The sequence below is a fragment of the Opisthocomus hoazin genome, chromosome 27 (genome assembly GCF_030867145.1).
Source record: "Opisthocomus hoazin isolate bOpiHoa1 chromosome 27, bOpiHoa1.hap1, whole genome shotgun sequence".
NCBI lineage: Eukaryota > Metazoa > Chordata > Aves > Opisthocomiformes > Opisthocomidae > Opisthocomus > Opisthocomus hoazin.
The window spans coordinates 5,532,693-5,542,803 of NC_134440.1; the positions used below are offsets into that span (position 1 = coordinate 5,532,693).

The window sequence follows — 10,111 nt, forward strand, 5'->3', positions numbered from 1 at the left end:
GTCTAGCCTAGCCTGGAGCCCTGGTGAGCTGCTCCTGTCCCCAGGTGGGGCTGGTGGCAGCCCTGACCCATCCGAGCGGATGGGGTGAAGAGGAGATGACTTTTTCCACGGCACTCACCCTGGTGCTTCCCACAGGGTGACGGGCAGCGCTTTGCTCACAGGCAGAGGTTCCCCCTAAAAGCCTGGTGAAGAATAGAGGTTGCACTATTCAGAAAGGAGGAAACCCAGGCAGAATGCTGTTCTCAAAGTTCACGATAAGCAGGAAAATAAATATCTACCGCTCAGTTTTGTTTCAGGAACAATATCCCCATTCCCTTCTCAAGCATCCTGGGCTCCATGCTATGATTTATTTCAATATTCCAACTGTTTGGTGCATTACTTTTGTGCTGTATCTTGCTTGGCATGGGAGGCTTTTTTGATCTCACTGGAGGACTGAGAAAAAGCCCATCGACAGAGAAATCGGTTAAACTATTGCCACTGATATTTTACTTCTAGTTTTGCTAGAAGGGGAGGACATAGAGGAGTAATAAATTTGTGACTTTCTACACACTTAGCAGCAGCATTTGAAAAAGCAGAACCTCCTCTACCTCCATTTTACAGAGCTGTAACGTGCTATCTGGCACCTTAATGGAGGATTTTGCCAAAATACACAACCTGCTCAGGTGCGAGTTCCTCTGCAGGACCTATTTGGGAGACAGATGATGCAGGGGTGCGCAGGACTGCTCTCTACAGCATGGAGTCCTCCTGTCACAGGGAGTTAATGAAAGATCTATTGGTAAATAGTTTGTACAGGTACTTTAAGGCTGTGCTTAAATGCTGTTTTGCTTCAAACTGAAATTGGGATGGCTTTTTCAGTGCTAATTCCTGAGGCAGCACAACTTTAATATGAGGCTGCTACTCGCTCCCTGAGAATTCCCACCAGTTTGCCTTCTGGATTTTGCATTTGGGAATATCGCCACTGAACCTCAAGGGGTGGCAGTGAGAAAGGCTGCGAAGCCAAGGCTGACATAGAAGGGGTTTCATACCAGCACTTAAAAAAAATACCTGAATGTCACCTCAGAGAGTCTCGCTCTTGTTGGGAGGTCTGAACCAGGCTTCGGGGCCAGCATTCTCACTGAACCCAGCAGCGACACATGAGAGGAGGTTTGAGGCTGCGCAGGTACGTTTAAGAAAGCAGGATGAAATTTCAAATGTCATTGAGAAAGCAAAGGCTGCTGCTGTCTTTTGGGGGAGTTTTGCACCTATTTCTAATGCAGTAAAGGTGACTGACAGATTAAGACATGACCTCAAAAAAAGCGATTTTAAATTGATTTTTACTGAGTTTAAGAGATGACATTACAAACAAGCCATTACATAAAGACTTAGTATCTGCAGAAGCACATAAGCAGAAGAGTCAGTTGTTTTCCCAACGCAGCTCCACTTGTTCCATTATAAAAATGCATTTTCAACATATGTTTAAGCCAGTGGAATATAAAATAAGAAAATAAAAAAACCCAAACAATCCTGTCCATCAGAGTTGTGAATAAGTTATCTTCATTTTTCAATTATATACAAAAGACACTTTCCAAAGGACAGCATAAGAAGAGTTTACACAAATAAACCCTCACTCCAATTTCTGAGTACTATTTACATCGTTCTGTACACGGGTCTTTTAGGTCTTCCGAGACCCTGCAAAGCAAGAAGGGAAAGCGTGACTATCCAAGCGCAAGAGCGGGTTATTTCCGGCAGTCAGTCCCTCGCGTTTCACCCCCTCAGACGCAGGGACGTATTTACCTATAAGCAATTTAAAAGCTTGTTGTGAACATCTTCAAAGACTTGATTGTAAAGTTCATCTCTAGACTTCAGTCCATCTAAATAAACTGAAAGAAAAAGACAGAGTCAGTCTGTAGGTTTCTGATCAGAACAAAATTTATGTAGATCTCTTTTAAAAGATTTCATACTCTACTGACCAAAATGACAACTTGTTTTCCAGCTGGAAAAACAGAACCATCCTCAAAAAAACCCCCCATGGCCTGCAAAAATCTCCTGCCCTATTATAAAGAATGTGGTTTTTATCCCCTTCCCTCCCCCTTTCCCCCTGTAAGTGCTTATAATATGAAACAACGGGAAGAAGGTCTTGGCTATAAAACTGTATATATTTATCTGGACAGAAAGTAGGCCAGGATTACAACTTAATAGTAAAAATAGTGACTTGCGTCATTACAGTTAAAGTTTCCTTGAATTAAATCACCGACTTCCTTAAAATCCAAAGTACAATGCCAAAGGATTTGTATTCAGGGAGGCTTACCAACATCCACACTGCCATCCTCCATTTCTTTCCGGTGTTTTAAGTACATGGGCCAGACGTGGCCGTCAAAGAGACCCGGTGGGTCAGGAACCGTGTAGTTACGCGTACTGCAAATACCAAAATGGAAAAGAACATCAGGACTGCCGGGATCGCGCTGCCTCTTGCACACTGCTGAAGCCTGAAGCTCATCTGACAGCTGCTCAGTTGGATTTATGTAAAAACTGTCATAGTCCCATTTCTCATTGATATCAGTCTGTGTTTTGCACAGGTTCATTTAAGCACCCGAAGTCAATACAGACGCTACAGGTAGCCGCTGAAGGCAAAGCAAGCATTCTCTGAGGGTTTAACTCCTGCTCACGGGGGAAGCATGCAACGACTCTGTCCCTTTTGCACCAGGGAATGGCTCAAAACTAGAAGAGGGCAGATTGAGATTAGATATTAGGAAGAAATTCTTCCCCATGAGGGTGGTGAGGCTCTGGCCCAGGTTGCCCAGAGGAGCTGTGGCTGCCCCCTCCCTGGCAGTGCTCAAGGCCAGGTTGGATGGAGCTCTGAGCACCCTGGGCTGGTGGAAGATGTCCCTGCCCATGGCAGGGGGGTTGGAACCAGATGAGCTTTAAGGTCCCTTCCCACCCAAACCATTCTATGATTCTATGTGCTGATCTCCCTAAACCTTCCCCAAAGAGGACAGCTAGAGCTAAAGTTCAGAAAACGCCACATGAAAGTCTCTTCCTCCAATTAAAGTTTTAAACTGCAATTCCAATTTGTGACACCAGTGCATCCCACTAATAGCAACATAAAGGCAACCTGAAGGCTTGCCTCTAGCAGAGTCGTTACTGGAAGGAAGGATTAGACTTACATCTGAATCTTCTTACCTTCTCCTCCTTTTGCATTCATCGTATGGAACTGCCAAGTAGTAGCGGATGTCAAACAGGTCTATCAGTGGTCTAGGGTAGGGTAGAAAGAAAGAACTCAGCTATTTTTTCCTGACAGAAAAGCGTTAAATCATCCCCAAGAGCCATAAAAATATTTCTGCCTCTCTTGTATTTGTGTCTATTGTAGACACCAGAAGTCTGTTTTCATTAAGACACGACTAATGTATGGTAGGTTTATTACTAGCTATAAAACATGGAAAATGCTGTTTTCTGAAGGTCAGAATGGCATGCCAAGTGCTTTTCCCACCCAGATACCTGCTACTAGTTACTGTGGAGGATCAGACACTGGGCTGGGAACACCTAGGGTGTGAACTGTGACTCTTTCTAGATCATTTCAAATTCTGCTTGCAGCAGACTGAAGCTGCAATTCCTCAGTCTGATAGGAACTGACTTATCCAACCGCCTGGCCTGCTGTGCTGAAGCAAGCTGTCAAAGTGTGCATGGGCACACAGAGTTGGTACAAAGCAACTCATCAGCTCATGTTCTTTTGCAGAATTGCAGGGAGTTAGCTCTACCACGGCTTACTGCGTTGCGCTCCAATTAGGCTGGAGAAAATAAACCCAGAAAAATGCTTAAAGCAAATTTAGTTTGAAGCGGTGGGACATGAAGCCTAGTGAGGGTTGCATAAAATGCTTAATATAGTCTGAACTGAGCAAGCTCTGTGGATGAAATACTCCCTCTGGACTAAGGAAAGGCTCCCATTAGCAAGACTGAGTGCTTCAGAGGTATTTGTAACCTTCAGGAGAGATCTCAAGAGTTACCTCCCTGGGGACAGGCCAAGAACACCGGCACTCTGCCAGCACAGTCTCCAGTTGGCCACTCTCAGTATGGCTAGCCCAGGACTGCCAGTTTACATTTTCCATTCAGTTTGGAAAGCTGGAATGGTGCTGCTTCTCTTATGGTAGAGCTTATAAACAACTCATTTTTTTTTCTCTAAGTGTCATGCACAGCTTGTTCTCTTGAAAGAGTTTTGTACACAAAACTACAGTTTGGAGCCAAGAATATTCTGGTCATCATGTTTCTAGCATGCGATTTTCTGAAGTTTACATATTATAGCTATTGGAAGTTTTCTCTGCCTTCACTGCTAGTCTAGTCTCCCCATCTTCCTGCCAAGCATTTTTTTTTTCCCCATATTAAAAAAAAAAGCAAGAAGAGGTTGATCTTTGCTCCAATGTAGAATTAATTACAAAGATCAATTCAGTCAGTGTTAAGCATGTGTATCACATGAGAACTACTCCTAAATTCCAGGAGACATTCCAAGCAGTGAATGCAGAATGGATTATCTCCTTGTTCTCATCAACGACCTTTTCAGGTCACGGTTTAGGCACCCTGGTGGGAGCCCAGGAGGGAAGCCTGCACCTGCACTGCTGGCTCAGCATTTACAAGTTCTGGTCTAAAGCTCCCTGTGCCCTACAGTTCAAGGCTGTGCCCTAAATGAGAACTTCCTACGTTACCTTGAGAAAGTCACCTTGTGCACCTCAATTCACTAGCATTTACTGGTAAATTTTACGTGAGAAAAATCCTTACGCGTGATACCTCAGAACAAGGCAGGGAGGGTATATTAGTAAAAAGGAGGTTTTAGCCCTGGCACTAGTGGTCTAGTGTTCTTCCCTGGCAAACCGTTAATAGTTCCCCAAACCTTACTTGTAATTATAAAGCAGGAAGCCTTCAATGACCAATATATGGATATCTTTGGAGGCTGGCTCTTTAGAGCCAGGCGTAACATTCACCCCGTGGGAACGGGCAAACTTCACTGGGTTCTCAATCCATGCACGCACAGTGCTCACCATTGCCTCCATATCCAAGGAGTCCAACACTAGTTAGAAGAAAGGGGGTGGGTGGGAAAAAGGTATACAATCAAATACCATGAATCACATGGGTCTGAAAGTATAATATAGAATGAACTTATAAAATTGAAATTAGGTAAATTTACTATTAAGTCTTTAAAAATTAAAAAGAAATACTTAGGAAAAATATACATTACTGCATCCTATAGCGAGCACTGCTCTTACCATCCCATTGTTTAAAGCCGTCTTCCCCGACTTCTATTTGATCTTGTGGCTGAAATATAGTGAGCAATAAAACATTGCTGCAAACTCAGCGTGATCAGTTACCTAAGATCCGATCACAACCTGGACACTACTGCAATACACAACAAAGCAAGTGTTCACTTAACAAAACAATTACAGACCCTAAAATTTGAGTTCCCATCTTTCACCAACCCCAAGAACTTTGAAGTTTCCTTGGCTCAGTCAAGCCACTTTGTCCAAAGAGTTCTAGGTTAATAATTTGATACTGTGTTATTAGCCAAAATACTACAAGCCTCTGTTTATAAGTCAACATATAAGAACTTAAAATGCAAATGCAGCGCTAAGTAACTGCTAGAATTTACATATTGAAGAACAGCTATTTTAACTCCTAACAGCTCTAATGAAAACGCAGGTCAGCATAGCCTGACTCTTGGTCACTTAGTTATAGCTTTACTGGTGCTAGCATTTGCCAGCTAAACACACTAGTGAGAAGTTATATATCTTTATGGAAAGTCAAACATAATTCCTCCCTTAAGGGCTCATATCTGACCAAATTTGTGCATGAGGCTTCGGGCAAAGAAGCCCTTCCAACCGAGTGGCTCATTCTGTTTCGTAGGGCACGTGCTCCTGCGAAGGCAGGACAATCCGACCACGTGGCTGCCGATGCCAGAGCATCTCGTATGTCGGGGGACAACATGCAACTGCTTCAAGCATGTTGTCACATCTCTTGGACTTCCACGTATGGTGGGGTCCAGCTGTATCAATTCCTGTGAAATGGCTGCAGGGTTTGGGAACGGGTTCCGATGCGACCGCTTCCCCTGCTGCTCGGTGCAGAAGGCACCCAAGTCAGCACAGCGCTTCTGCATTCGTCTTCAGCAATCTTTTAATCGCGTTTCTGCGATGGAGCTGTCAAAGCTCCCCAGTACAACTGCCTTTCTGTATTTAAAGCAGCGTAAGGGAGCTTATATCCTGAAGTATTATTTAGAAGCAACATTCTTGTTTAATTAAAATAAGGAGGAAAGCCCAGCATGGAGAAAATGAGCTATGCAGAGCACAGTAAATAACCACCAACTTAGATCAGTTCGAGCTAAAGTTAGACCTATTGTTAAAGCTACAGGAAGCTTTTGCTGCAACCGTTCCGTGCTCGGCTGCGCCAAGCCCCACTGCTGTGGGAGCTGGCGGGCACCGGCACTTGTGCAGCTTAGCATCGCCTCACCCATCCAAAGTCATTAAAAGAACTAATGTATATATAAAAAAAAAATAAATGGGTAAGTATGTTGCTCTTAAGCTGTCAGAACTTACTTGGAAAACCTGCATAAGTATATAAAGCTTACAGGGGGACCTGCCACAACTGTCACTACACACAGCAGCAGCCGTCAAGACCTAAAGCAAGGGCGGAGCGGGGCTTACCTTGAAGAAGTCATCCTGATGGACCACGCAGCAGTTGGGGAGCGCCTTGATGATCCTGTTGGTCAAGGTGGTTTTGCCCCCGTTGGTGACCCTGCGCGGAGAGGGGAGGCCGGGCCGCGTCAGAGCCGCCGGCCCTCAGCGGGACGCCCCGAGGGGAGCCGGGCCCCGGCGGCGCCCCCCGCGCCCGGGACGTTTGAATTTCCCGCCTCGCCGGCGCCGCGGCGCGCGCTGGCCGGCGATTGGCTGTGACCGCTCCCCGCCCCGCCCCTTCCCCGCCGGGAACTGGCTGCGCGTGGCGCGCGCGCGCGGGCCTGGCGGCGGCTGGCGCCGCTCCTAACGGTCGCGGTGAGGGAGCTGCGGGGCTGCGCCGCCATTTCCGCTCCCCTCAGAGCGGCTTCCCGGGCGGGCGGGAGCGCTGGCCGAGCCGCGGGAGCCTGGCGGGCGCCTCCACAAGATGGAGGAGGCTGCGCGGCTCCGGCCGCTGAGCTGCCCCCCCCCCCCCGGGCGCCCGGTCAGCCCCCGCGGGGGCTTCGGTGCCCGCTGGCTCCTCGCCTCGGCCCGCGGGGGCCCGGCAGGGAGCTGGCAGCTTCTGAGGTAAATTTAAAACGCGCCCTTGCCGGCATTCATTGCCCTAAAGCACCCCTGGCTCTTTAGGAGGCCTGCACTCGTCAGCTTCAAGAAGCCAGCCTGTGAAAGTCTGGCTTGCGAAAAGTGCTTTTAAAAAAACGCCTTAAATGACTTCCGAGTGAGGGAAGCTCGCTCTTTCCTCAGAGAATGATTCAGGCTTCCTTGTACCTACAAAGCCTGTGCTATAACATAAAAGCCCTGAATAATCTTTCTCTCCAAAAGAGAGAGCTGTCACATCTGAACGTGCTTATTTCTAATTCTGTATTGAAAGGCTATAGAAATCCTGTACTGGCTCCAACCCCCGTTATAAACCCAGCTCTTGCCCAGTGTCAGTTCTGCAAACCCTTCGGCAGCCGGTGGGGATGCGCCGAGCCTCTGTCGCCCCGTCCTGAGCACACCCCGGCTTGCTTCACTGGAGAAAAAGCTTTTTGTACCCTCCCCATCTTACCTGAAGCAGGATTTTTTCCTCTTTGTCTTTCAGAGAAGCTTTTAAGAGCCTAACTTCATGTTGAAAACACCTTTTCTTTGTAGTTGAGGCACACAACCCCCTTCATCTGACATATCAAACGACCTGAAATATTTTTTTTCTCTTGCAGCACACCTCCCTTTAACACTATAGAAGCTTGGTATTTGCCACCCTGCAGAGCTCTCTGCATTAAGTAACACAGCACAGACGAAGAGCCAGCAAGTTGCATCTTTTCTAGAATCCTGTAATACTATTTCATGGTCAGATATACAATCTCCAAATCTTTAATCATCTTACAACAATGAAATGGGAAGAAGCAGCAGTATATATGCATGCAATATTAACAGGCACTTACCCTCCGATGCCTATGATGTATTTCATCTTTGTGGAGTTGCCTTGTCAACAGGAACTTGGTGAAAAAAAAACAAATTTAGAGATGCTGAAATTACTTTCGGCAGAACACAACTACACCTGAGCCTTTTCCCCCACCCAGCTCTGCCTCGCCTTACTATTTCATTGAAGGAAAAGGCGGGTTTGTCTCTAATTTATAGAGCCCGGCTGCAGTGCCCTCCCCTCCCTCCCGGCCGTCTCCCCGCCCCGCCTGCTGATGGAGAAGCCCTGTGACTATCATGAGCCCGACATGTCATATTTTTGAGCCGGGATTAGCCAATCCTTCCCTCGGTGGATGGGGTCATGCGCGCTGCCGCTGCACCTGTTTCTGCACCCCTCGCCGGACCCCCACTCTGCTGGCTTTGCTATAAATAGCTTTTTGGCAAGCTCTTCCTTTGCCTAACTTAGTAATGGGGTAGGTGGAAATGTCACCCCTTTTCACATTTCCTTTGGGAGTTCTGGGGAAGGCACAGAGATGTGCGAGGATATAATTAAGTGTCCTTTTTTTATTTTTCCTTGAAGTCAGACAAGCTATCTCATTCCTTTCCTCTGCATTGCTTCATTTTCCCAATTCCTATGTGATTATTTGAAATGCATCCAGGAATGTCATGAGAGGAATTTTTTTGTTTCTCTAAGCTACTGATAGGGAAGGCAAAGGAACTTTTTTTTTTTTTTACTTGTTTAGTAAAGCTGTTCAGAGAAAGGAATATGCAGAGGCTGACGAGTGAATCCATTGGACCATTATCTTTTGAACTTTTAGGAGGAACTTTTTGAACTTTGGGCTTATTCCTCAAACTTAGACACAAAGTCATACAATGATATTAGCTTTCCAGCTTCAGTTTACTCATGTAAAGCAGTGCTTTTTAAGGTAAGTTGACTCCAGATAGACTGCTTCCTCGAGTAAATACCTCTCACCATGAGTACACATTGTGGAACCTGTGCTTTAATTTTAATTGTTTTGGATGCTCCTAAAATCAAGGCTGTCTTGAGAGATGGTGGGTGAAGGCAGAGTAGAGTTAGCAACAGCTCTGAATGTTTTTTCAGATGAACCCCATTATGTGAAGTATATAGTATGCACTTTAAAATAATATCTTGTCTAACAGAGCTTAAATAACCCAAACCATTGTGTTCCTTTGTTTTTCCTTTTTATAAAATCAGTCTATGGAAGTACTAAAAGGCAGACTTCAAGATTCCTTGTCCTACAGTGGTTTGTAAAGCAATTGTGAAAAACTTTGTAACACAGATGTCTAGGTGTGTGGTGTCTTGTTCATTTTCTTTACAGTTTTGGAGTCTGCAGAGCTGATTCTTGCGTTGTGATCTTGTGCTGATAGATGTATGCGCAGCACACAGCGAGTGCTGGTGCAGGGCTTGCCCTCTGGCTGAAGGTGAATACAGAAACTGCTGTTACAGTGGGGTGATTTTCACTGTGCTCAGGGGAGCAGACAGATGCTGTTTCTATTCTATTTTTTTTTTGGTAGCGCCTGCATCATTTGCTCACTGTCTGTACAGCATTGTCCCTTGTGCTTTTCAGGTGCTACAGTGTAAAACCCACATACCCAGAATTCAACCATCAAGAATCTGAGGAAAGTGTTTTGAAGGAGTATTCCTCAAAATCATTCTCAAGGGAAGGATGGGGTGCAGCTCCAGCATCACAGGCTGTCGCTAACCCAGGCCACCGAGACACAGTTTGGGGCTCACAGCCTGTGTGTGCAGGATTACGTTTTGTGGAGTTTTCCCATGTACAGTGCTTTTGGAGCTATATAGGCAGGATGTTCTGTTAAGTAATACAATTTCTACAGGAGCCTACAGAACATTTTAGTTCTGGCAGTTAATGGCCTCTCTTTTGGCCCACGTGGTATACCTTATTAATATCCCCAGTATTTTGTGGATACCTTTTCCTCAAGTTGGGTAATTGTTTGACATCATTAAGTTTTACTCAGAACAACTACTCCCAAGCTGGATTTAACTT

General features: G+C 45.8%; 1 protein-coding gene across 1 annotated transcript; it reads right to left on the minus strand.

Annotated features, from left to right (window-relative positions):
• Nucleotides 1-1,300: 1,300 nt before the first annotated feature.
• On the minus strand, nucleotides 1,301-8,319 carry NMRK2 (nicotinamide riboside kinase 2). Its single transcript, XM_075444380.1, has 9 exons — nucleotides 8,262-8,319; nucleotides 8,108-8,161; nucleotides 6,660-6,750; nucleotides 5,232-5,280; nucleotides 4,864-5,035; nucleotides 3,160-3,231; nucleotides 2,288-2,394; nucleotides 1,774-1,859; nucleotides 1,301-1,668 (listed from the first exon to the last, which is right to left on the minus strand). Exons 2-8 carry the CDS (start codon nucleotides 8,131-8,133, stop codon nucleotides 1,774-1,776), a joined length of 603 nt encoding a protein of 200 aa, XP_075300495.1. The 5' UTR covers nucleotides 8,134-8,161; nucleotides 8,262-8,319; the 3' UTR covers nucleotides 1,301-1,668.
• Between the last annotated feature and the right edge of the window lie 1,792 nt (nucleotides 8,320-10,111).

Coding starts and splice junctions, on each gene's coding strand:
- NMRK2 (XM_075444380.1), bottom strand. CDS start 8,133: ATGAAATACATCATAGGCATCGGAGG. Junction 6,751..8,107: donor TACATCATAGGCATCGGAGG/GTAAGTGCCTGT, acceptor CTCTCCGCGCAG/GGTCACCAACGGGGGCAAAA. Junction 3,232..4,863: donor TTCCTGCTTTATAATTACAA/GTAAGGTTTGGG, acceptor ACCCTACCCTAG/ACCACTGATAGACCTGTTTG.